The sequence below is a fragment of the Hetaerina americana genome, unplaced genomic scaffold (assembly GCF_022747635.1).
Source record: "Hetaerina americana unplaced genomic scaffold, ioHetAmer1.1.p SCAF_13, whole genome shotgun sequence".
In the NCBI taxonomy this organism is placed as follows: Eukaryota; Metazoa; Arthropoda; class Insecta; order Odonata; family Calopterygidae; genus Hetaerina; species Hetaerina americana.
This window is the reverse complement of record NW_027286403.1, coordinates 1,094,949-1,122,921: the sequence shown is the minus strand read 5'-3', so window position 1 is coordinate 1,122,921 and position 27,973 is coordinate 1,094,949. Positions and strand designations below refer to the sequence as shown.

General features: G+C 38.9%; 1 protein-coding gene across 5 annotated transcripts in view; it reads right to left on the bottom strand.

The window, feature by feature from the left end:
• Positions 1-27,973, bottom strand: part of LOC139686039 (Ig-like and fibronectin type-III domain-containing protein 1) — an 862,041-nt gene that overhangs the window by 152,197 nt on the left and 681,871 nt on the right. For all 5 annotated transcript variants that reach the window (XM_071583133.1, XM_071583132.1, XM_071583131.1 and 2 more), the window contains one exon: positions 24,515-24,673. In XM_071583133.1, coding sequence (XP_071439234.1) covers positions 24,515-24,569 — 55 coding nt within the window. In that variant the 5' untranslated portion in view covers positions 24,570-24,673. The remainder of the gene's footprint in view (positions 1-24,514; positions 24,674-27,973) is intronic.

Sequence of the window (27,973 nt, the reverse complement as noted above, 5' to 3'; positions counted from 1 at the left end):
ATTTAGTCCCGTAAGGGTGGCCTAAACAATACCTGACAAATTATCGCTTTTTTCTCGATATAAGTGTATTTAACAAACCTTTGCTCTTCGTAGGTGGCTCTTAGAAGGAATTAATTACATAAAGTTAAACACTTAATCCCTGTTTCTTGCAAGCAAAAATGTTGTCAGAAAATCTTGTCCTCAATTCATTTTGAGCATGGCTATATGTTACATTTAACTAATATCATTGATGAATCACACGATTTTAATTTTATTTCTCACCCTACTTTTACTCATTCTAAAAATTGTAGCTTCTACAAAATTATATATACCGACCGGCGAACATTAAACTTACGCTAAATTATAACACGCTAGCATCCTATCCGTTATTTTATGTTGATTTGCACTTTTAATAATGAAAAGATTTCTCAATTTCCAAAAATAAACTTTTGTATTTACTTAAAACACTTGATACATTTCGGATGAAATTGAAAATCGCCCCCAAACCTTCCGTAAAAAAGACTGTTTCCGCGTCAGAGCACTCATTCGCATTTTAAGGATGCAACGCCTTAATTTAGCAGCAAAATAAGAACAGACTTGTTTAAAGGATTGCATTTAATTTAAACTCGTACATCAAGTAAATGATACATAAAGTTAAAGATAGAACTGGAAGGAAAAAAATGGCTGAGGAAACATGTAAAATAATGTCCAGAATAACAGCAATGCCATATCCTTCCGCACAACTGATTTCCGAAGAAGCTGTCGGAGTTTCGATGGCAGACAAGAAATACATGAAATGCAACCAGAAATCGTGCTAAAGCATAACTGCAGGGTATCATTAAAGGAAAAGATATTTTTGAAGGTCATCGTAGGATGGATAACCTAACCCAATCCAAAGCTTTTCACAGTGGCTAAAGCGGTGCCCTAAAAAATGCTTCCAAAATTATTGATTCGATGAAATGCTCAATATATATTTTGGTATCCAAGAGAAATTCATTTTTCACCCAAAGAGAAATAGTAGGTACATTTTTTCCAATGCACCCTTCTCCCCCATCACTGCGCTGTTTATTATTTGGTTGCTCGAGAAACAAGGCGGCTCTGCGCTCTCGAGAGTTTGGTGGCTCGCACGGGTGTCACCTGTGGGATGGGACGGCGATGGGGTGTCTGCGTGGAATGGGAGGCGGAGCAGAGTGAAAAGGGATGATATACGCGTCCGCGCTATTATCTGGTTCGCTTTTTATGGGATATGTCACGGGTTAACAGCCCCTCCTTCCGCAACACGCACTCCTCCCTCGCAAATTGTTCTCCTCGGGCCACGTTGTGTACGCGGCGGAGTGATAAGCCCATTATTCAATGCCAAGCGGGTCACAACGGGGGAACGCGAGATCGCCACCTGAGCGAAGAATGGCAGACACGATTACTATTGGAGACGCAATGCGAATTTAACAAATCGGAATTTTTATGGTGGCTAATCGATGGTCACCATTGGACGCCCCGACGCACCAAGTGTAAATTTCAGTGACAGCATAAGTAGGCGAGATTCAAATGGTGTCACTTATACCAAGTTTATTGATCTTTTTTTGTGAATCCATTTATAAAGGTCAAGTTCTTCTTTAAAATGGCTTTTTATGATCTAGTCCCGGTACCTAGTTATGCCAGTTCCATTTGAAAACTTTTATAAGAACCTCACCGTCCACCAAAACATCCAAATACGATATGAAACTCGCAAAATATCCTTAGAATTTCGTGAACATGAATACCAATCTCTGCAGCGAGATGGAATGCAACCAAAGCTGACTCCCAATAAAATACATTAGTGTGCCACCGGCGCAGAATGTGATAAACCTCAGGATTGGCTGAAATACTAAGTCTCCCTAATTGGCTATCAGGGCAACTTCTAAACATAATTGCTGGATCATTGCGTGTTAGGAGGCGGTCGAACATTTTTCCTTCGAAAGCATTCTTTTTCCTTATTTAATGTAAGTAAACCCTTTTGTACTCCCTCGAGTTGCTATTATTAACCTAGGCGATAATGTGGCAGCTGTATATACTTCTTCAAATAATCAAAATAGTTATCATTAATCTCAGCCACACACCACATTACCCATATTGATGGCTCTTTAGTAATCACCACTAGATAGCGTGGCAATAGCTGAAAACGGGACAGCACCTCCTTTAACAGAATTAATGCTATGATCATTTGCACCCGTTGACGAAAGCGCTTGAAGAAGAAGCGATCCAAGCCCCACCAGTCAGACCCTACTTGGCCAGGGCGGCTGCTTCGAGGGCTGGGAGGGGGTCGGAATCAAGGAGGAAGGGGAAGCAATAAGGGGAGAGAAGAGAGAAAAGATCCATTTAGGTGGCCAAAGGACTAGTAAGTGAAAGAGGGAGAGAGGCAGACTACTAGGGGGAGTGGAGGTGTCAGTGGAGATAGATAGAGAAACGGGGGGGGGTTCAGTTGTTGGAGTCAGCAATACAAAATAGACAGGTGCTCGGAGGTGGAGGGGGGAGACACATGAAATAAACGACTAGAACGGGAATGGATTTTGCTTTGGGGTGAGAGTGCGAATTAATATTTCTAACCAACCAGAGGTATAATTTGGCTTAATCTAGTCAAATCCTAAATGATTAACATATTTGATTAACTTATTCGTTACAGCATAGTGCTACTTAGCATGGCCTACAAGTGTACTTGCAGTAACATCCTAACCTTGCCTAGTATTACACCAAAACATTCACCAGCTCCACATGCTTTACCAATGAGGTGAGTGCAGGCCGGGTAGGGGGAGGTGGAGGGGGTCGCGGTGCAGGAGCCAGGGTGCGGATCGTGAGGGAGAGGAAAGAAATGGCACGGCGGAAAGGAATGGTGGGGGGACGCGCGCGCACTGGAGGGCGAGGGCGGAAGAATTGCACGGGCGGGCATGTTAATGTCGGTTGGAGGGGGGGGGGGAAGGGGACGGAGATAGGGTGCGCACGGGCGCCTCGGAGGAATTGCGGATGAATGTGTAGGGCACGAGAAGGTGCGGGTGCGAGAGTTTGCGAGTGGGAGTGTGTCGGTGAGGGACCGGCGAGGGAAAGAAATAAATTTATGACCCGAGCGAGGATATCTCAAGTGTGAAGAGAGGCCGTGGGCCGTCACCCGGGAGATAGCCGGATATGTAAGAGAAGAGAAAATACCCGTTTTAAAATTTCATCGGGGCCGGTGTGGGGGGGACGGGGGGGGAGGAGCGATGCTTGGTGGGGACCCACACGTGGATGGGAGAATGGTGAGCATGATAAAACCTGCCTTCGTGCACACGCTATTGGACACATTTTTAACGCCACGGCAATCCACTTTCCCCACGACTAGCGATGTCCCCGCGCCCGAACGAAGACGGGTTTTGGAAAAATCAACTACTTTCATCGTTAAATATTGAATTTTGGTATGAATTATGGAAGCGGGGCGTGGCGGAGTGAGCCGCTCAATCCGCGGTGAAGAATATATCACGCATTTCCGCGAAGGGATCTCAACCTTTCGCGACAAGTCCCCACTAGATGAAAAATATTCATTGAAAACTGGACAACCATCAAGCGTCAAAATATTCACTCGCCTACACTGAATTACACTGTCTATTATTTATTAAATAAAAATAACATGGTAGCATGCATAAAAAAACACCAATGATTAACTTTTCTCACTATGATTTTAATTCGCCGGTCGTTGTTTCGACTAATTATTTCGTCATCAAGGCAAAGTATGCAAGCATAATAGCCACTATATTTAAATGGGGTAGGAATAAGTAAGTGGGAGTTGAGGAAGGTATTACATTATATCAGTCTCACTGAAGGACTTTCCCCCTATCCTAATTTTTAAACACGGAATTGCGAGTATTCACTGAAAGACGACTAATTGTTTATCATTTATAAGATAATGCTGATGCGTGCCAAAAAATGAAATTTTAACTTATTAATATGCAGTTTGGTAGCCAGACTGATGAATAATATATGAATCCGTAATTCGCAAGACTATATCAATAAAAATATAGGATATCAGAAAAGTACGAGATATGAGACAGTAACCATGATTGCGCATTATTCAGTGTAAAGTTATGTAATTGCTACAAATCAGCAATACCGAAACAATTTGTAACGCACATATTTTGAATAACATGGCATAACAAAAGTGGCAAATTTCCTACGTATTGACGGAAAAAAAACGCTTGGATGGCCAACTAAATTGTAATTGTTGAATCCACAGGTCGATTCTTAATTACACCAGAATCGCGGAACGTGCGCTGTGACTTCATTGACAAAGTCTATTTCTATCCACGAGTAAACCTCTGAATTTTTTTTTTCAGAAGTTAGAACACGCTGAAAGGAATTCAAAGATGAATTGCATGCTTTTTCAGCCGTTAATTCCCGTAGCCAGATGCAGGTGCCAGGTAGGTTGCAGGTGCCATTCAACCAGAATAATACTTTATTGATAAATATATGAACGTCGGCAAAATTAAATGAAAGCGTTGTCACGAGTTACCAAACACTCATTCGCTTTCCGAGTTCACATTTCTCGAAGCAATTTTCGAGACCAGGTTCCGAGATGACATCAAAGTGCATTCGCAGCCACGGACCCCCACTTGCTGTGCGGGAACCCGGATTACTTCACCCGCACATGCAAATCCTCCCCATTCGGTGTCCGACCGCAGGAGGGTGCCCGCGCTGAAGTGGAAAGGGCACAACGGCGGCACAGGGCCAGCTCAGCTCTCCTTTGTGTGTCAGTCAATTCATGAACGGTGGCGGCGGGTGCCTTGTCTCGCTCTCCACCTACACGCACCCACAAACACACACACACACACACACACGCACACACACACAAAGACACGAAACCGCGTGGGGATAAAGGGGTCCTACCCTATGGACATCCATGCATATGATATAGAAATACGCGATCGCCTTGCAGTAATACGTGAGATCACTTTATCAGTTGCGCTGTTATCCGAATTCATGCATCATGCGATAAATTCCGGTATCTTACGATATTCTCCATCCAGTTCTACATCCAATTTCATCGCAACACGTATGTATGTATGTGTGCGTACATATAAATTTATAGAAAAATAAATATGTGTACACATATATGTGCATATGTATATGTATATATATATATATACATATATATTTATGTTTAGCCACACACACGCACGCGCGCACGCACACACACACGCACACACACACGCACACACACACTCACACACACACACACACACACACACACACACTCACACACACACACACACACACACACACATATATATATATATATATATATATATATATATATGTGTGTGTGTGTGTGTGTGTGTGTGTATATATACATATATACATATTATATTATGTATATAACCGTAAACACAGTAATCAAACCAAAGGTCGGTTCGCTAGGTGATGGTAGAGGAGCCAGTTCCCTTCCCTGTGGTAGTTATCGTTTCCTAGGAAGATCAGGCACCCGAAAAATCACATAGCTTGGGTGGAGCTGCAGGTGTCCAAAGGCTTGCCCGGGAATTGATCCTGGCCCCCCCCGGTAAGTAGTCCAACGCTCTACCTCTGGACTACCGCGACCCAAAACACACACACATATATATGTATATGTATATATATAGTGCTTAAATTGCTAATAGATATCGCTTTGCGAAATTCAAGGTAAAAAATTGCAGAGTCGTAGGATGAGTGTGGTCTTACTACTCATCATATGTAGTTTACGGTCGTGAAAGGAGGAAATATGGAGAAGGAAAGGGATGGCAGAGTTGGAAAGGGGTGGCCAGGAAGGGAGGGAAGGGTTCCGGAGGCGTCAGGTTAAGGGGTGTGGCCGGGGAAGGTGGCGGCGGAAGGGTGCGGCACAGGGGCGGCCGTCCACCGCCAGGGGTCGCCCGACCGTCCGCTCCGACGAGAGGAATGGCTGATAGTGAGTGAGATGGACCGCTTGTACTTCCGACCGGCGGGCGTGACTGGCTTCACAAATGAGTGGGAGAAACGAGTCGGCGAAGTGAGGGGCGTGTATGGAGTGTGTGTGGGGGGGGGGAGGAGGCGGGGAGAGGGGAGGGTATCGGGAGTAAAAGGGGCAAATGGAAAAAGAGAAGGGGAGGAAACATGTTGAGGCAGAACGGAGAGAGTGGGGGTGGGTGGATGTGATTGTCTACATGGGAAGGAAGCTGGTTGGAAGGGGGTCTCAGTGAGTGTTTCGTGGGTGGATAGGGCGAAGGGCACGGGGAGAGGGGGCGCACGTCGATGGCAGGGGAGGAAAGGGACCCCCGTGTCATGACGCCATTCCGTAAGGAATGGAACCGGGTCGCCGTCTCTTCTCCTTCTAGCCATATAACCCACCCCTCTTTACCCTCTCGCCCCGTAAACCTTTCACGCGGCCGTGAGCCACCCCTCGAGGTAGTTTGTAGATATAGATTCTCTCCTTCTCGGTAAGGAGAAAAGGACTCTTAACCCCCTTCCGTGACCCATCTCCTAGCACTCTATAAAATAAACTCCTTCCCGAACTGATCAGTTGGTACGCAATATTTTAATACGGCGGTGCAGTTCAATACAATCATAATGGATTAGCGAAAGAGAAAGTTGGCAATCAACCGTGAAAGGTTGCTCGAATTTGTTCCAGGATTCTTTTCTCTCCCATTGCTTTATTTCCCCAGACAAGTAACCTATACTATATAAAGCTGTTCACCAGAATTATACGTACATATGATATAAATAAAGTGATATTTAGGGTAGTTCACCTCTGTTTGAAATAAATGTAATTCGAAGCAAAAAGAGCCAGGATGAGGTACCCGGGAAGGGGGGAAACAAAGAGAACAAAAGTATCACGTTGAAAGATGCAGTTCGAGGACATGGAAAGTACTCAGAGGAGGTGTGAATTCGGTGCTCTAAATAGAAAGCCTGAAGCATTGTTAAGCAGTAAGAAAGTAAAATCCTTACATAGCATCAGGGATAAGTCAGTGGTATTATTAACTTGAACCACGATTCAAGATAGTTAAAAGGAATAAATAGAGGAGCTATAGGCTAGAGCCATTCGGTCGTCAAGCTTAGATATACTCGTAGAAAGAGAATGTCAAGCAGGATAGTAAAGGTCCAGGCTTATTTGAAGGCGAGATAGTGAGGTATTAAAGGAATTGAGATGAAATAAGGCAGTAGTGGTAGGCCTCCTTCCCGCGGAAGTACCGAAAGTTTAGGGGAACGTTGGGGGAAGAGTTTTGATGGACTAATTCGTATCTTTTAAGAGGGAGGAATTTGGCCGGAAAATGTCTCCAGATGCGTTAGCTCCTATCTCAAAAAAGGAAAAGACAGCCATTTGTGAGGACGACAGAACAATAAGTTTGATTCCGCACGCAGCCTAAATGGTTCTCGGGCTAATTAATAAGGGGATGGAGAGCAGGGAATTGATGATTTAAGGAATGATCAGCTTGAGTTCATCATGGGTAAGAGGCACGTGCAATTCCAAAATAGTAATTAGGGTATTAGTAGAGAGGAACATGGAATAGAGTTAATAGGTATTTTTCTGTTACGCAGATTTCGAGAAAGCGTCTGATAGAGTTAACTGCATAGAGTTAATGAATGTATTGCAGAAAATAGAAGTGGATTGAAGGGATAGGAGTGTTATTAACGGCCTTTACGTATCGAAGAGTTTTCAGGTCCGAGTGGTGGATGGAGAGTCAGGATTGATAATAATTTCAGGAGGGATAAGACTGTGATTTCTATTATTACCTGGGCTTTTCAACGTTACATTGAAAGAGATTGGTAAAAGATGCATCGAAAGAACTGGGGATAGGAATGAAAGTCAGTGGGGAATTATTAATAAAAAAAAATTTCGTGAATTTTACAAAGTTTGTTTTATTCCTCAATTATAAAATAAATTAAATTTGGTGATGATCAAGCTCTAATTTTCCGGCCAGGCAAGGGAATAAAAATCTTGCTGAGCGCACTGGAAACAGCGGGATAGTCATGGGATGAAAATAAATGCGGGTAAATCAAGGTTTTTCGGGTTTTATAGAAAGAAAAAAGGCTATGTTAAATATAAATATATGTGCTCATAAAATTAAGCAGGCGGAGTGGTTTACGTATTTCAAAAGTGCTTGGAACCATGATGGTCAATGTAGTGAAGACATAAGGAGATTAATTGCATTAGGCAAAGAGGCTTTCACAAGGAGGTAAGAATTGATGACAGGAACGATGGGTAAGGATGTTAAGAAGAGACTTGATAAAACTTTGATATGGAGCGTATTTGTGTACGGTGAGGAAACATTGCAATTGAAGCAGGATGATACGCACAAAGTGGAGACTTTTAAAATGTTAAAGATAAGAAGAAGAATTGAATTAGGGAAATAAGCTTTTACCAGAAGAGAAGTGATGGCAGGGACCTTGAGCAAGGAAGTTGAAGTTGATGTTGACGGGAACGGAAGAAAGAAACCCTAAGTAAGTAAATAGTGTATTAAAGATTCAAATTGAAATACAACGAGGAAAGGATTAAATGTGTGAACGAATGTATTCTATCTCTTGAAAGTTGAATAGTTGCTTAAACACTAAAGTAAAAAATAAAATTAATGAATAAACTTTTAAAAGAGATCATTTGAAGTGTGCAAATACCTATCGCTCACGAATATATGTTCTCCATACGTTATAGGGCTAAATAAAACAATAACTTAATTTAAGAAAAAGGATGCTTTGAGGAAAACCTATTGATAAAACATGAAATTCAATGATTTTCTACCGCAGTAATATTAAACTAGGAGGTACCCGACAGCTATAAGCTGTACTCATTTTGTTCTCATGAATATATTAGTTATTACTATTACCAGTATCACGCTGCCAACAACCGATTGTCATGATATGATTGTCATAATGATATGCATGAAATAAAAAGACGCCTGAAAAAGTGAAAATTCATTTTTTATATAATTTTAATATCATAAAACCGAATTTCAAAGTGGAAATAAATTCTTTCGTGCAAAATAACCATGATTAAATTCTAAGATTTGGTAATTATTTATATCTAAAAAGCGATACTATCCATATTAGAGTGAACTTTTTGCCATTGCGAGTGTCCTGTTATGCTTGTGAATCCGAGGGTGCTCACCGGGACATCGCGGATACCGTAAGATATTAGGCCGCTACAAATGGTATAGAATGTCGCATACCATACAACTAAAGCTAAATTTCTCGATTAGTTGATAACTATTGTTTTGTAAATACAGAGGACGTCAAAACTAAATATCTGATGAATTTTATAAAATTTTCGATGAATAGGGGATTTAACTCCACCTATAGCGTTTGAAGTCTGAGTGTTGATAAACATGACAGATTTCTAAATTACGGCGTCGTTTGCATGACTACCATAATTTTGTGGCGCCGTTGAGGAAAACGCTTGCTGCGAGTCGTTCGAAAAAAAGGAGGGCAACGGTTGTCTGGGGGCCTATAAAGTGTTCGAACAGGATAAGAAGAGGAGAAAAAATGGATCCATCACCAACGCCCGCAAATTTTACGCAGCAATGGGGACAGTAAAGCTTTAGATATTATATTTTCGAGCGCCCCGTCACCACAAAGCCGATGGACGTGCAACTGGAAGAGTGGTCGCCGGGGAAGGCTGATGAAAGAGGTGCCGTAAAAGAATTCCATTTTGATCTGCAATTATTAAGGGTTTCTCCTTCCATCTCTCCACACAAGCGCTTGGTCAGTGGAGTTGGAACACGTTCAAAATTTGTGATATGCAGTATGGACACATATAGAGAAGCACAAGCATTCGATGCCTGGGTGGCTGATATTGCCAAAGGTCATGTGGTTGGCAAATATTTTCGATCACGCGCATAGCTGTCGGATAAATGAATAAAAGATGAACGAAACAAATGTGCACAGCGGCGTCCGGGGGGTTCCTTCAAACCGCTCTTCTCTTTTGTTTCCCGCACCAAAGCTTTCCGATTGGTTTCCGGGCGACGACAAGGTTCTTTTGGAACACCTATTCCCCAATGAAAGGCAAATATGAAACTAATGCATTGCATTGAAAAAAAAATGAAAATGCAATAAATGATTTGAATATTATGATACAACGCTATGCTTCGCAGCTATTTGAAATCCACTTTCATTATGATCCGGCCATACTTATGGGAATAAATTTCATGACGCCAAATAAAAATGTAATTCTCAACGGATGGAAGTAAACGAAAATAAATACGGCAGTGAACAGAAATATCATATTCTAGATAGCTAGGATAAAATCGCAACCCATTGGGATACTGAACAAGCTGTCCCTTCATGATATATCCAAGTCATTTTTCCCATTGCTAAATTCGGATGTAATTGCTAATAATTTTATTTGCCTTTAGCAAAAAAAAACAAAAGAATTAAATTGATTTGGTATTTTCATATCAATGACCGCTGGCCCACTTAATTTACATGAGATCACAACATAAAATAAATATTGATTCTCTCCACAACTGCGGTTCTTATCAGGCTCTAATTTCTCGCGACGCTAATCATTTCAAAATCAAATAATGCTTGACTTTTGGAAATCTATACAGTACCTTCAGGCTAAAAAAATCCCTTGCTCAAATTACATATTCAATCATCATACAGCCTTCAATATCAGCTGTCCACGATGCGCAATATATACCAAAATAAAATTATTACAAATATTTACACAGATTGGTTCGACCAGGAGTTGCAAGGCGCAGGTAGGTAATTTATTAGAATTTCACATGCGTCCTCTGATACTCGACCACGGGGAGGGAGAGCTGAAGGGGAGGGTTATCAGTTTGACCTGGTCTCGATGCCTCGCGATATGTTAGAACAAAGGCTCTAGGAAATTGGAGAGAATATCCCATTCAAGTGATGGATTTGGAGAATATTACACACCAAACATGAGTGGGTGATAACAATATTTTTATTCATGCCAAACGAAATAGATTTCAAGATGAATCTCTATATCACTGAAAAATCAAATTGGATTAAAGCATGAGATGGTTATGACTAGATCAAATAATTATCAAAAACCTTTCCTTTAACACTCATCTAATCATCGAGTTATTTATAACCAAAATATTTCATTGTAAAGCAAAAGAGAAAAACAACCTGCAATGATGCAAAGTACTACGAATGCAAAAAATCTTGTATCAGATGTAATTAAAATATTACCATGCACACTAAAGTTTCTCGGTCTCAATATTTTCGTAAGATTTATATTTAGAAGAAAGATAAATCTCATTATTGATTTACGTTCAATATCTCAATGTATATGAACATATTGCTTAGTCATTGATTGTGTATTTTCAAAGAATATAGAAAGTACACTCCTATATTTCCTCGACTCGTTTCACAAGACAAACCCTGACACGCCCAACAACAATAGCCGTTCTTTAATTCCGCATATATTCTATCACTCAGCATTCCGTCAACATTCATACATTTTTCATAACATATTATTATCACATTCTTCAGAATTCTTTGGATTTCTCCCAACTACACTCGGTCCTCCCGCAACATGCTCATTACTTGTTAGTTTGAATCCCTATCCATTTACTGCACATTCATTAGATTCTTACACTTGCGAGGTTTTAAACGAATAATACCACTCTTTCATTAATTTTAAACATGAGGTATCCGCCAAATTTAACGCGGATACCACGGGGCTTGATGGCTAGAATATCTCCAGATTTCTCCTTCAATTGGCTCAAAATTCCATTGAGTGAGCCTGAACACTGAGGACCATGTAAGGAAATAAAGAAGAAAGTGGCGTTACCCGAACGTCTTTAGGCAACTGTGATGGCAATATCACGGGGAAGAGATATTATAAACAAATATCTTCTGCGATGGCTCGCAGTTGCTTCTAACCTAATCGCAATACCAGCGCAGGCCAAATCAGGAAGGGAAAGCGTGTGATTCTAATTAAGAAAAATATAAGGTATGATTGATGAAGGGTCGTCCTGGATATCAGTTTCGTACTGAAATAGGATTTCCGAGCCCCGTAACAATCGGTTGAATTGGGCGTGTTTCAACAGGTACCCGACGGAGTGTAGATTTAAAGTGATCACTTGAAAGTGAACAGCTACCGATAAATGAGTCCTGAAATAGCTTCATATAAATAAAATGTAGCTTAAAAAGAATATGAAATGGAAATATATATATGTATGTATATATATATATATGCATATATATATATATATGTATATATATGTATATATATATATATGTATATATATATGTATATATATATATATGTATATATATATGTATATATATATATATATACATATATATATATATATATGTATATATATACATATATCATATAATGAATATAGTGTATAAAATAGGAGAAGATTGGTGGGATAGTCGACTTATCGGCAACCTGTACGTTTATCCGACTGCACAGGGAAGTAGTGAGTGGCACATGGAAAGTCGGGATGGACGGTATAAGACTGAGGCGCTAAGGGGGTGGGTGACCACTATCGCCGGTTATTTCATACCTATATGAGAAAGAATTGTTTACAGAGGCATAGGGAGAGTTGGAGATGACAATTAATGCCGGTTGAAATCTTATAAAATCAAGTATGCGGACGATCAAGCTTTATTTTACAAGTTAGAAAAGGTGATGCATGCATTGATGCATTGTCGAGCGTGCGGGTAAGTCAATACCATTGGGGTAAGGCGAGAGAAGGGGAAAGGGAAAGTTATATTCTTAATGGAGATCACAAACAAGAGGAGGTGAAAAAGCTTATCAACTCCGAATGCATTTCCGGCCAAAATGCTCACAGTAATATAAGAAAAAAATTGCGCTAGGACATGAGTTATCAAAAAAAAGAGGGGTACTTAATTGATGACGGACTCTTTGAGTTGTAGCTCCTGGAGAACTGCCCTTTAGAAAACTAAAACATAAGATTTGAAATTGGGTGGACTGAAGTAATTAAATATTTCCTCTGTATCGTACATATGCGTATTAGTCATTAAAATATACTCTAATCCCTTATTACGAGCATACATGCGTAAGAGCATTTTCGAAACTGGACCTCTTTCCAACGGGATTTCCGAAACTCAGCATAAATGATGACGACACAATAAATAGTTTATTTCCTTGACCTAATATTTCATGTATGTTACATAGGAACGATATGCGCAGAGGACCCATGCGTTTACGGTTTAGAAATGTGGTCAGCTTTTTAGCTTTGCCCATTATTTTACCAGCTTTTATGAGGATTATGTTTGTCTACAAACACTAAATAAGATTTCTCTTAGATATGATGTCTAACACTCAGTCAATGCCAATATATACGATTCGATATATAGTAGAGCAAATAATTACAATTCCATCGTTCAATGAGCAAAAAACTCGTAAAAACAAGGAAAAAATTGCAATTTTTGGAAAATGAACAACAAGAGAACAATTGCCGTAAAGTAGCTCATTGGAGTGATTATATATTACGACGACGTTTTTGTAGGCAAATTAAGCCAAAAAGAGTAGGGTTAATATTGAGGGCGTTGCTGGAAGGATATTTATGGCTTATAGAAAATGCCGATGTACTACCAATTAATATGGTAGCATTGGATACATTTTCTTTATTTATATGAGCACTGCCAAATATTGACAGAAAGCGAAACCTACGGCGAAACATGGTACTGTACGTTAACACATTTTAGCGTATTTATTTGTCTCTGGGTTCAAATAAATCATTGTTCCCAACAAACGGCGTTAAAGAGTTTAAGGCTTCCTGCTATGGATTAAAGAACTATTCTCCATAGGTCACATTATATGACATATCTCATACGATTATTTACTATTCCTATTCACATGTAAGATAATGGATATCATTGCATTATTTCTTTATAAATACGTTCAATACAGTTAATGAACAAGTCTGTGCCAAAAAATGCTGCCGAAATTAAAAAAAAAAATTTCTTCCTAAAATGCAAAATACTAATCGAAAAATTTCATAAATTCACTGTCCATTTAAAGGTAAAACACGTGTAACGATGAACTAAATGTAGGTTTTGATAATTAAAAAGCTTAAAAATTTAGAGTTAAACAAAAATATATCAAAACATTATTGGGTGGAAAACCATGTCACCGTCACTGTTAAACATGGCATTAAGTTTTGATTGAAAAATAAACCACAACCTTAATTTACGATAATTCAACCACGAGGTATTTCATGAAAACTTTATGTTTGAAAATAACTATTTTGATAAATTACTATTATTCAACTAACTCTGATAAGTCATGGGCCAAATAAATTTCAAAATGATACGGAAATATCCCAATGTATTTATATCAGAAAATAATTAATCAAGAAACATTAATTTCTATCCGAGGAGTTCTGAAATACCCATATTCATTAGCGATACGATGGCATCAATATGTTCCTCCTTAACCATCGCTAGATTTATTTCTAACGGCACCATGGGAGCTATGCATGAAAGAATTAATTCCCTCTGCGAAAATTCTGAAGTTGTATGGTAAGTTTGGGATTTTTGGAGAGATTCCTTGTGGCTAATTTCCTGAAAGAGCACCAGATCCAGTACTTCAGGTTGGAATGTGCTCCACTCCTACACCGCCAAAAACTTGAGTGTTTTGTCTTTGAAACTTCAAAATCAGTTAAAATTCCGCATAAAATTGCATTTTTCTTAAATTTATCTTAATAATTTAATCTTACTACCCGAGTTTCAATACAACATCATCATCATAGTATTATCTTCACCTGAAGATGGTATTATATGTTAAAACCCGGGTTGTGACATTAAAACATTAAGTGGAAAACAAAGTTGCAATTTTTCTTTCCGTACAGGATGAGTTCCATAAAGTCAAGCCTGAAATTACCAATTAGATCCCCATGAAATATAATTATAATAAATTATTACCTACGCTGTGAGTAGGAAGATACGGTCACGTGTTTTCTCAGCTTGTATTTTTCTTCTTTCTAATTATTGCCCTTATCTATCTAAAAATAAATGGAATGGTCGACCATTTGTTACTTTTTTATCGCATAATAATAGCTAACTCGAAATTTTATAATACAGCGATGTTTTCCCACTCATTACTCACATTTCCATTTTATTCCTCAGCAATTGGTGCCCAAGGATAACGTTTGAGGTATTACAAATCTCGGCTATGGATTCGACACCATAAATATGATCAGGGAGTAAAAATGTTCTATAGTTAAAATCACGACCTTGGACTACGAGTACTTATCCACGTTGTATCAAGCTAAGCGATAGACCTCGTCTTTTTGATCCTTCAAAGAATAAAAGTATGAGGACGAATGGGCTGTTTCACCGATGAATATTAAAATGGAGGGTATCGAACGTGTTACGTCAGGATCTCAAACGTGGAAGAGTGCACAGGTATGTATAGGAGCGTTATCCCCGGTGAAAGCCGATGCTGGAACTAGGAAATTAATTGAAGGGCCGTGAATTGCAGAGAATCAGTTGATAGCGACTCGTTCGGAAATGCTGATACCGAGTAAGCAATTGACCTTAAACAAGTTAGGAGCCGAAGAAACTATGAACGCATGATTTCATTTCACCACTCATACCTCGGATGCGGAAAGCTTCGGGTATGAATCTCGCTAATTGACATACCCTGTTGACCGAATCCGTCTGTCTAGAAGAGCGGATAATTCTCTGATTGAAGGACTATTTCATCATTATGTGGGTGGGATGGAGCCACTTCAATTAGCTTAAGTAATCATATAAGCCTTTTGCAGTTAACACCGGCAGCGTGGTCTTCAATTATTTTTCTTAAATGGAAACTGGACAGCTCATGCGTTTAATAAAATGCATCGGATATTGAAAGTAGTCACAATTATTTTTTGCTGCTTATGATATTGTACAATTGATTCATGTCATACGTTAAGTAATTAATCTTAACGTCCTAGAGTGACTAAAGTACCCCAATTTATAGCAACCATAAACATTTTAGCGCTGTATTCAACTATCTAAGCAAGATAAACACAAGGTAAATATGATGAAGGCGAACTTAACTCTAATATAAGCTCAGTTTTGAGCAAATCCAAAATGCTGTTGCCTTCGGGAAGTCATAACTAAAATAGTCTGACGAGAATGGGTAAGATTAATTGAATACAATAATGACATAGCATAATTGCAATGATGGTAGATCTTTGCCCATCAAAGAGAGGCAAAAGTGACATTTTCTGAGATTATGGGTGGTATTAGGAAGATTGTGGGAAATATCCAACCAAAGTTTGCGCTTCGTTATTCATCTTCTTGAATAATTCTATTAGATAAAATTTAGAAGATTACAAAAAAGAAAAAAGATTACAAAAAAAGAGCAATAAAATATTGTTTGTTTAAATTTACAATAATATTAAATTCTTTTATTATTTCAGTGCAAACAACATACAATTTAAAATATCATTTTATGAATAATCCATCGTCATCGATCGCGAGCTGCGTTAAAAGCAGTGACGGGCCGCGGTTTGTGTGCTCCTTCAGTATTAAGGGTAGCAAAAATCTGATTAGATGTGATAGTTTCAAGAACTCCTTATGGATTACAAAGGAATTTTATAAGTGAAGGAACGTTAAAGCTGCTCCGCACTTTTGACTATTTAAAATCCATTATGATTGCAACGTTTATCTTGTAGAACATACCCTTTTGATTGTAATCAAAAGTTATTGAAAAGCTAAAAGAGATAATTTTCATTCAACAACTTTCCAAATAAATGTGAAAAGGCCAAGAAAAACATAGACCACGGATGAGATGATTAGAAAGATGGCTGAGAAATGGAAATGAAAGACTCTATATATAGGGATTGGGAGAAAGAAGCCCAAAGAGTTGAATAGTCGATTGAGATGGTTAACAAATAGAGCAAAGGAAGCGTGTTGGAAGGCGGAGTGCGAGGATATGGAAAGTTTGCCGAGGAAGGGTGAAATTGATGCGCTATACAAAAAGGTTTGAACACTATTGACAAATAAAAATGGTAAATCTTTGTAAACTGTTAGCGGTAATTAGGGTAAAATAACAGTTATACCATAAAGAATCAAGAGAGATGGAATGAATACATAGAATGACTCTATGGTTAAAAACTTGGAGGAAAAAGCTTAGACTGAAAGAGGATATGATATAGATGAAGAGGGCTTAGGTGGAGGCATACTCGACAATGACATAGAAATTGTAATGGAGGAGATGAAATCAAAGAAGGCCATGGGAGTTGACAATATTCCTGCGGAACTACTTAGAGGTTTAGAAAAATATGGGAGGAATAGGGTACGTAGATTGGTTCGTAGCATAAATGGGGAAGAAGTTTGCCCGGAAGGCTAGGAGATCAGGACTAGTCCCTATTCCGAAAAAGGTGAAGGCTATATCAATTGAGGACTACATAACAATGAGTTTGATTTCACACTCAGCTCAAGTGGTTCTCAGGATCATCAACGAAAAGATGGAGAGCAGGGCAAATGATTACTTAGGGGATGATCAGTTTGAATTTAGGAAGGGGACACGCACGTGCGATGCCATTGCAGTAACGAGATCACAAATAGAGAGAAATGTAGAATACAATCAGGGAGTATCGAAACGAGTGTTTCATAGACTTTGAAAAGGCGTTACATGGAGTAAATTGGGATAAACTAATGAATATACTCTAGAAAATATGGATAGATGGGAGACATAGGAGGCTAATTCCTAATCTGTACATATCTCAGACTGCTCAGGGGCGAGTGAAGGACGGAGAGTCCGGATGGGCAGTGTAAGGAAGAGGAGTAAGTATAACGGGTTTTCCATCATTAGTGATGCTTTTCAGCTTATATGCAAAGGAATTGATGAAAGAGTTCTTCACGGAACAAAAACTGGAGATAGAAATGAAAGTCGGCGGGGAATTAATAAATTTTGTAATTTTCCTTATGATCAAACTCTAGTTTGTCAGTCAGTCAAAGGGTTGCAAGAATTGCTGAGTGAATTGAAAATCCAATGCGATTAATATGGGATTAGAATCAATACAAATCAAACAAAAGTTTCACAATTTTCAAGGAAAAGAAAGGCTCAGTTAAAATTAAAATAGGAGGACAAAACTAGAGCAGGTGGAACAGCTTACGTTTCTCGGAACAGTTTTGGATCACAATGATCAAAAGCAGTAGGGACATAAAGAGAAGAATTGAGTTAGACAAAGAAGCTTTCATAAAAAGGAGGGAATTCGTAATAAGGACATCGAGTGAGGATGTTAAGAAAAGGCTTGTTAAAATTATAATTTGGAGAGTGGTTATGTACGGCGCGGAAACAATCACCGAAGCAAAATAATAGGCGTAGATTGCAGGATTTTGAAATGTGGATGTGGGTAGGAATGGAGAAAGAAAAGTGGACAGACAGGAAAACAAACAAGGATGTGCTAGAAAATAGATATTGTGGGGGAGGAGAGGGGATTGATGGGAGAAATCATACGAAGACAGAAAAAATGGCAACGGGATGTTGAAACCGTGATAGAGAGTAGAATATAGGGTAAACTTGGAAAGGGCAGGAATAGGATAGGGAGGTTAGATGGGATGAAGGGTGTATACAATGATAAAGGAAGTATACAATGATAAAGAGGAGTTTGTGGTAAAGTACGATGTTGGATTGTGTTTTGCTAGGAGAGACAAGATATTTATTTGGAAGTTGTGCCCTACCAGAACCTACCTTAACCGGTAGATTACCTAATAATAATAATACTAATCCTTCAATAATATTGGGCCGGATTCAACACCAGTAGACAGTAATCAACCCGATCATACAGTAAGTTTAGCGGTTAATGGGTTGCATACAATTTTGTGTCCTCGTTGGTTTGCTATGCAAGGCAGGTTCGCTATATCTCTATTTGAATTTGAAGGAAATACGAGACATGTTCTTCATTCTCGTAAGCATAAGAGTTTATGATTTGCAGGATAACCTTTACCATTAGTTAAATAATGAATGTTGAGATGATTTTGTGTAGGCTTCCTGTTGTTACACTAGAGAACGCTGGTAAATGTGTGGATTTAAGCGGACGTAACACCGCCGAGAAGAAAAGGAGCTAAAAAGCAAACATCGACGCTCATCAACAAGCATAGCACTAGAAATTTTAAATCACCTCCGATTTTAGATCTGTTATCAATAAATTGGTACAACTATTGCGTTAGAAAACCAGTTAAATATCCAGAACCATGTTGAAATTTTCCTTGTACATCAAGAAATTCTCCTTGCACTCATTAAAGAAAGTGGTTAAAACGCCAATACGAAGTAGCAGCATGCTCAATATTTTTGCGAATTATTTGCCTGGACATTATCACAAACGCGGATATGAAGGCATTAATGAACAAAAATCTTCATTTGTATCAATGAAAATTGAATTTGTATTCATAAAAACTCAATCGCTATAATGAGCGGCGTTACGGTGACAGATAATGTGCGACTATAATTTAAAAAATTCATAGTTTCAAATTCAAATTTCAGATTCATATGACGTTGAGTTAAAATGAAAACCGTTGCGAAATATCGACAAATAGACTATGATAACGGATGATTTTGTTAAAGAATATAGATAATAAGTTATTATGAACCTTGAAGGCGAACATATCCGAACACAACCTTTGCTCATAAAAATATATGATAAGTAAAATAAAGGATATCCTTGGTAGAAAATGTTACTAAAAATTTGAGGCAACAATATAATATTTCATGATTTGAAATAAACGTTGTTTTTTAAACTTGATAAGCTTCAAATTTTCTCAAATGATTGGAGGACTGATTCACCTTTTGATTGCTTACACGATATATGCTTGCATTACTTTTTTCCTGCTAGTCTTAAGTTTTTTTTGAGAGTCTGTTATTTTTGTGGATTAATGGTAATTGAAATGACACCTGGCTGAAATTTGGCAGTGTGGTCTCCATAATAATAACGAGAGATGATCATACGATAACCGATCAAGTGAGTATGGTCGAATTACGGACAAGAAATCTTAAGGCCGATAATGCTACTTCTATAAAGGTTAGTAGAATATGTTTTAATAAGTACTCATGCGAGTTCGAACACAGCGAAATGATTCACAACTCCAGAGAGTGGACTTAATCGAAAAAAGTAACAGATATGGTAGCTTATACTGGAAAATTTACTGGCATAAATCGCAACTAATTTGGCTTCATGTATTAAAAAGAAATTTAGTCTCATGTGTTCACCAGGACAAACACGGATAAAAATTACGGAATAGATTCAAGTACCACCACGAAGAAAAAATTAACATTATGACAAAACGACTAAACAATCCATCAATTAAACTCGAATATAACGCCCTGGTAAAACTACAAACGCCTTTGGAGATATTAAGGAAAATAATGTTTTCTTTGCTACAGTATATGTTACAGAAGTCATTTTGAAATGAAAGAGCATAATGGAAATACTGTTTTATTAGAAAAAAAGATTCATTATATTCAGTTAACGCATGAAATGAAAATACTTTTGGAGACGATTTGCAATCTTAAATACTATTATATTTTATTTTTATCCATAATTAAGGGCGATGGTAGTTATTCAATGAAAGATATTAACTCTAAAATAAACTCTGAGAAACTAGAAAATAACCAGTTTCATATATGTAAATGCCTCATATGACTAACTGAAAGGTTCCAAAGGTTCAAGAAATGTGCAATTTCAGTAGATATTTTTTATCAGGTATCAATATCTTATTACACGCAATATTTAACCTATTACCGATATCAAACCAATTTGTTCCATTCACCTATTAAATTAGAATTTGCATATCATGATGTCCATAGTTCGAACGAATATATATCAACAGGGTACTCGGATGTAATCCATTAATTACTACGGATGTATGTCTTTTGTAACGTAATGACAATGTATTATCCATCCAAATTTAAAGTTAATTTAGGCTCCAATAAGTAGTAATACAAATCATAAGAGAAAACTTTCACTCACTGTGGAATAATCGCAAAGTGGAGCATAATGTGGAATATTGAAGAGAAAAAGTGCTTCATGCCAGCAAATATCTCAACATAGGGTGAAAAGTAAAGCTCACCGCGGATACGCCCGTTAAGAACACACAATGGCGTCACTCCTCCCGAATTCCACAAGTCGCTAATTCAAAAGGAAGCATTCAATTTGGAGGTAAATTATAAATCATTAAATTTAAGTATGAAACCCAACCACAAGTATTACGTTACAAAATTTCCGTATAAACTTCAAAAAGAGTTCTCAAACTTGAAAATAAATCCCTGTGGTGCATAACATTTTGACGGATATTATCCATTGAATAAATAATGCCAGGACCCTTGGGGATATTTTTAGTTTATCAACTTCATAAAAAATTTCCTTGGAAAATAAAACCCATGCATGCCACGAAAAATGAAGAAATAATTTTTGGAGTGATCCACAGGGGGAAAATTTATTCAAACTATCTTCCAAATCCACGAGGGTGGAGAGAATGGAATGTCAACGGAAGATAAGAGGGGATGGCCATTAAAATGTGGGAGCTAAAAAAAAAACTTTCAGATAAAAGCGGATGCGTGAAAAAAGCCAAATTAAGGAGCGGAAAGAAAAAATGTAGTATAATACGCTTGAGAGGCACGTGAGCGCCATTGCTCCAGTTTGGAACGTCATTCCATCCGACGTTACGCGGATCGTACCAATTCGTTTCACTTACGTCATGCAATGGGGATTGGCTCAGTCTTAACTGTTTTGGAGGATCGAAGAAACCCAACCTCACGCATGATTGGCAGGGCCTCGCGAATACACATTTGGGGGAGAATGCTGTCAAGATATATCTGGCATAAAAAATCTCCAATCTCAATATTTAAAAATATATGACGTGGGTGGGGACGATAAAAACAAACTATTATTTGTGGGAGGATAGCGGGGTGTGGCGGATAGTAAGGTTTGTTGGAGGAAAAAAATATATATCGAATAAATAAAATGCCCAGTATTTGATCCACTTGGACTGAGGTGGGATGGAATGCACACTGATCGTTGGTCCATTCCTAAACACGCCCTCGGGATAGCGACCTTGACGACAACGCGACAAATGTGCGTGAGCAAAGCGGGACCGTGGGGTTACTCCCCGGCGATTAATCTCAGCTTTTTGATGGTTGCGGGGCCGGGGAGAGGGTGGGGAGGGTGCCTCAAATTTTTCAAAAACGCCTATCGGGATTGTGAGATTCCTAGTCCGCGAATTTTTGGAGGTCAAGATACGTACGCTCCCCGGCCATTTATATCGGCTCATAATTGAAATCCGGCAGGGGTGGCCCGAGTAGGCGGGTCTCTTGGCAGGATGAAAGACGAAAATTTTATTTTAATCCCGTTATTTTTTTAAAGGGAAACATATTTGAGGGATCTCCAAAGAGAGCAGTGATGCCATTTAAACAATGAGTTCCGGTCGTCTCTTCTCTGAGTGTAGATTCATGAGCGAGAACACCACCTGTGACGTCAACGTCCAAGAAGAACCGTCCACGGTGCAGAAATACACGACGCATGCAATATGATTAATTTTTTTTTGTAGAACATCTATTCCATGGAAGCATTGTTATTTGAGCCATAGAGCGATGAAAACTGTGTTGGCGAATTCCGCGAATCCTCCTTTTGCTTCAAACGTTGACAAATTGAATTTTTATTTTAGGTAGTATAAAATTATGATCTAAAGATGAGATAGTGCAGAGTTGTTTTAAATTTCGGCAAAATGCTTTTCAAGTAGTGAAAGAGGGCTCAGCGGAAACACAGATATACTCGGGAGTATAGAACGGCGAGAGCACCGATGCAAACGGATGAAATGACCTAGTTCCCTGAGGCATAATATAGCTTTATCTCACTCTATATCTGTGCATAGGCTACCCCTAAAAATACTAGGACCATGTTTTGTAAATCTATATATGCAAACAACGGAGAGTACACACCCAAGACGAAAAGTTTAACAGGTCTGCTCTTAAATTGAGCTCCATTTCAAACATGGATAACTATTCTATGACTGAGACAATACAATAATATGTATTTACTTAGTAATTCTACTAATAAAATGCCATTTTATTCTAAGCAAAGGTGCGGTAAAATTCAGGGATAATGAAAATATTTTGCAAAATTCGTCGGAATGGGCATAAGATGAACGCCTTTTCCGAAGTGGGAATTTGGAGGATATTATAAATCATGTAACTTCTGTGAACCAATGTAGGACAAAAAACTACGTATCTGTCCCCCTTGAGACAATTTGAGTCTTCTCCGACAATTTACATGCATGTGAAAAATTTACTAAAGGAAATGCCTCATTTAACAAGAATATTTGAAAAATCCAGAATATTAAAAACGTCGGGATGAAACAAATAATAATCCTTTAATTTCAAGGAACGTTTCCTTAATTCACAACTTAATTTGTTGATAACAATTTATAAAGTAGCAAACTCATCGTTGTTATGAAAATAAATTCCATCTTTTCAAAAGGATATTTCATTCATTTCGAAGAGTCACATAATTGGCTCCAATAAAATACCAATCAATGAAAATGGATTTCACTCAAATTCACCACCTGTCTTTCTAATACCTTTTGAAAATTGGAATAGGCAAAGTTAAAAATAGTCGCTAAATTTAGCTAGAGACTCGATGACTATGGCTGAATAAGATTTAAGTATCAAACTGCTACCCGTGAGGAAATTGAAATGAACACTTTGGAGAAACGTGATCTTTGCTCCAACTGCGGTGCATTTAAGTGAAGTTAAAATAATCCATCATTGCCTAAATGAACTTTTCCATTCGGAGAATTTTAAAAACAAAGTAAGGCCAATACATATGTCAATCGTAAGCACGGAATAAATGGTCCAAACTTTCATAATATCCCTAGACAAACTCTCACATTTCATGTTTTCTTCCACACCGATGCCTGAATCCTTTTATAATACGAAAGGAATGACAAATAATAGACATCGTAACATGCCGTGAAAAGGAACTTCTACCCCCTGAAAGGTTTCAAGGCACTATTGCACGCTCTTTCCAAAAATAAAAAGAGCAAAGGATTAGGATGGGCTGAGGCTCGTGCTTTGAAGCCATCAGAAAAACATCGTGGCGTATCGGGGCTGCGTCGTATTGTCGGATGTTTAAGACGCGTGATATTGAGCAAAAGCTACACCTTTCCCTTAAATGTAAAGATGTGGACGTGGGAGTCAGACGAGCCAGAGAAGCACGATAAGGAATGCGGCTTCGGCGTGAAAGACAGCGTTTAGACCATTCTATAAAAATGGCCGCGGTAAATAGACAAGAGCGGCTTATGTAGAATACATCTTCGTGAGTTATATTTACTGAAGGGGGAGTGATGAGTAGAAAGCGAAAGCGGAGAGGAGTGAGCAGGGAAAAAGGGTGGGCAAGAAAGAGGGTTTGGCAAGGAAGAGGTGTGGGCAAGGGAGAGGAGGCGTAGGCAAGGGAGAGGAGTGGGCAAGGGAGTGGAGAGGGCAAGGTAGAGGGGAGCAAGGTTGAATGGGGCAAGGTTGAGGGTTGGTGGCAGTCTATTTGAGCGATTTGGTTGGGAGAGAAGTAACCGAGTGTGGCGTATGGGAACTCACCTGCAACTCCGGCCGCTACCGCCAGCAGTAAAATGGGGAGGCTGCTTCGCCACATGCCGCTTCCTTGGTCCCCTCTTTGGAATGGCGCTGGAGATGTTTTCCGCGCGGGTAGTGTTTATTCTTTTCGCCTCTCTTGCCCAATCTATTCAAGAAAACTCTCTGTAAGGGAGAGAAAAAGAATACGCCATTAGTTGGTAAAGAGACTTAGTAGCACATTGCAACTGATTGGATTATTTTATAAAGAAAAGTAATTTCCAGACTACGAGAGCTTCAACTGATCCACATGGTACTTTCAGTAAGCTTGAGAATGACAGCCATCACCTTATGAGAATGTTAATTTGTTCAAAAAGGTGAGGATATAACAAAATGAAGAGATATCATCACACACGTCGAGAAAGAAACTAAATAACTGGGGGCGCCAATTGTGCTTGATGCTCTTACTTTAAATCAGGGAAAATATATAATTAAAAAACTTGGCGAAGTTGAACCGATATGGTTCCAATTCATCCAATGGAATTAACGTGCATGCAGCTGTAGTAAGGTGGTGTGGAAAAGATCCAAGATTCCACATCATTATTTTAAATGCGTTAATTTAATGAAAACATATTTTATAGATGCATATACATAATTCTGGAGTGCAAAATTTAGACTTCAGATGATTGTAACGCTACAACCAGAGAGAAAGTTTAAGATTTCAATCGGTTAAGATCCAAAGTATGCCCCTCCACTTAGGAGTTACTCAAAATGCAAGTTGATAAAAAGACTACTGCACTAAATACAATGATTTTTACATGAAAAATGTCTTTAAAACAAGTATATAAATTATGGTAAAATTTCTCAATATTAATTACTCACAATTGCTTTCAGATATACTGTACTGCAGTCATTTAAAAACTTTTTCATTTATTTACAACGAGAGTGAATAAAGGTCATTAAGCAGTTCCGCTCAAAAAAAAGAAGGGCGTTAATGCATCTTCTGAGACTAAAATGCATGTCCCTCCACTTAACGTCTCTTAGCAGTGACATAGTACCCAAGAATATCTGAATATATTTCAAATGATCATTTTGCTAAAACTTTCCTTTCTTTAAAAACGAACTACGCACCCGTATTAGTAAATGAATCCGTGGCTTCAATGCTATTTAAATACATATTCTGCAACCATTTCGCTTACACGCTTTATTCAGGGAGCCCAAACCCTACCACTTTTCTCTCTCTCTTTATCTCTCCAAGAAATGTCGAAAATCTCCCCGGAGGGCCTGAAGGGGGGTGGCCCGGTTCAGCGAAAGAGAGGGGGGACTTAGGCTCTCCGTGGCCCCTATTCTGGCCCCTCTGCCCCCGGGCCGCACAGAGGGCGCGGGGATAGGCTCATGGCGGGAGGGGACAAATGGGTAGGAAGGGGTGAAGTTGAGGGAGGTGGCAGGTGGCCCCTTAAGGGAAAGCCTAAAGCCGCGCCATGGCAATCAATTTAGAGCTGAACAATGAGACATGAGCGAGAAAAATTGGATGGATTTCCCCATCCATGAAATATATTCGTGAGAATGTTGGTCATAATTGACGGGATTCTCGATCAGGAGAAAGATATATCGAAAGGAAAGGATCGGTCTGGTATCTTCCGAGTTCGGCGCTGTGTTAAACATAGAGCGACGATCAAGTAATATGTTAAAAAATATTTATGAGAAATTAAAGATTTTTGTTCACAATTGCTTTAAAACTATGTTCTTGATAACAAAAATTCGTTAGGCACTATCCGATTGCTATTTTATGGAACGTTTTTCCGTTTCATGTGAAAGGAACATCTCTTCCTGCTTATTTACAAGGCAATCCTTTATGCAGGTGTAGGTAAATGAAAGGGTTATGGTCCGTTAGTAAAAAAATACTTTTCTCATTTAAAGACGTATCTTTATATCACATTACATATCAACATGAAATTTTAAATCTGATGAAATTCCTTATCCATCAATTGTCTAGTGTCCTAAGCCAAGGCTAATTACTCAGACGGATTTTTATCAGTTTCTGATATAGAAAAAAATCTGTGTTCAACATCAGTGAATCAAATATAATACATATGTTTCTAGTAATTTTATCTACATCCAAAATAATATTTTACAATTTGGGAAGTTGATGCGCGTAGAATGTTTGGTGGTATTTCTTTTTGTTTCTTTGAAGGCAACAATCATACTATGGATGCACATAAAAGGCTTAAGTTCTATTAAAATACAGGTAATCGAAATAAACCAGCTTCAACACAAAAGGGATGTATCGTGTCTTTCGCAAAAAGACACCCTTTCATGTGAACAAGACAGATGAGGGATGATTTTCGTGTTCTTGCTTACAGAAAGCACAATTTTGCGGAAGAACAGATTATGGTGAACTTATGGTGAATTAGAAATGATAAGTACATAGTTTACATGGGTGGAAAGAGGTTATTTTGAAATAGCTTTTGACCTCTCGTATAGGTTTGGTGATGCATGTAGTTTTAGATATGTTGCTCATGATAAAAATTAATTATATTTTTGGTCCGACGGAGAAAACTGTGTAGAAAATGGTGCATTTTACGGGGACGTAAATGCATTATCAGGAAATAAGAGTGGAAAGTCTGTGATTACCACCGAAGATGCAGGAGAAAATTTATAAATTAATCGAGGAAATATTCAAGAGAGTTTGAAATAACACACGGGCTTGTGACCGCACCATCTTTGTGGCCATTTCCATGGTTTAAGATGTGGTAGGCTATCGAAACGACAGCGATGCTCCGCTAGAAATACTTAAACCGGATTCCCAAAACCAGTTTGGGTATCGGCAGGGAAGTATTTCTCGGGATATTAAAAACCTTGTACAACGGAGGAGTCTGCATCCTCAAATTTCCTTCAATCTCTCACGCTACCCGCTCCCTTACTCTTTTCTCCCGCAAGGCTGTCCTCTAACCGGGCCGCTACACCCCCTCGGACTTGAGCCCATGCTCCAACGACTAAAGATAACGATCTCTGGCAACCGTTTGCCAGCATATGGTCCTCCCGCCACCAACGTTTGCGACGTTGACATGAACGTATCCACCAACTCGAAAAAGGACATTGCCAACATACTACCCGATTTCGGGAACACCAATGCCTGATCTGCACCAGGTTCATCGTCGAAAATAAACAGACTATGAACCGTAGTTTGGATGAGAGGGACGATTGTCTCCTTAGTTTGGATGGTCGTCGAAGGGAGGGCAACTTGTAGTCATGAGTGGAAATGTGGGATACCGATGGGTAAAATTGAGTCAACAAGGGGGATTTATCACGGATGTTGAATACAGAACTAGAAAAATGGATGGCAAGGTTTGGGCCGATGCCCATTCGAGGAAGAGTCTTCGTAGTGAATCAGTTCATTGCACCAAGGACATGGCACATTGTCCTACCTCAAGTATCGAGATCTGACTTCATCTGCAGGTGCAATCACTGCCAGGGAAATTTACT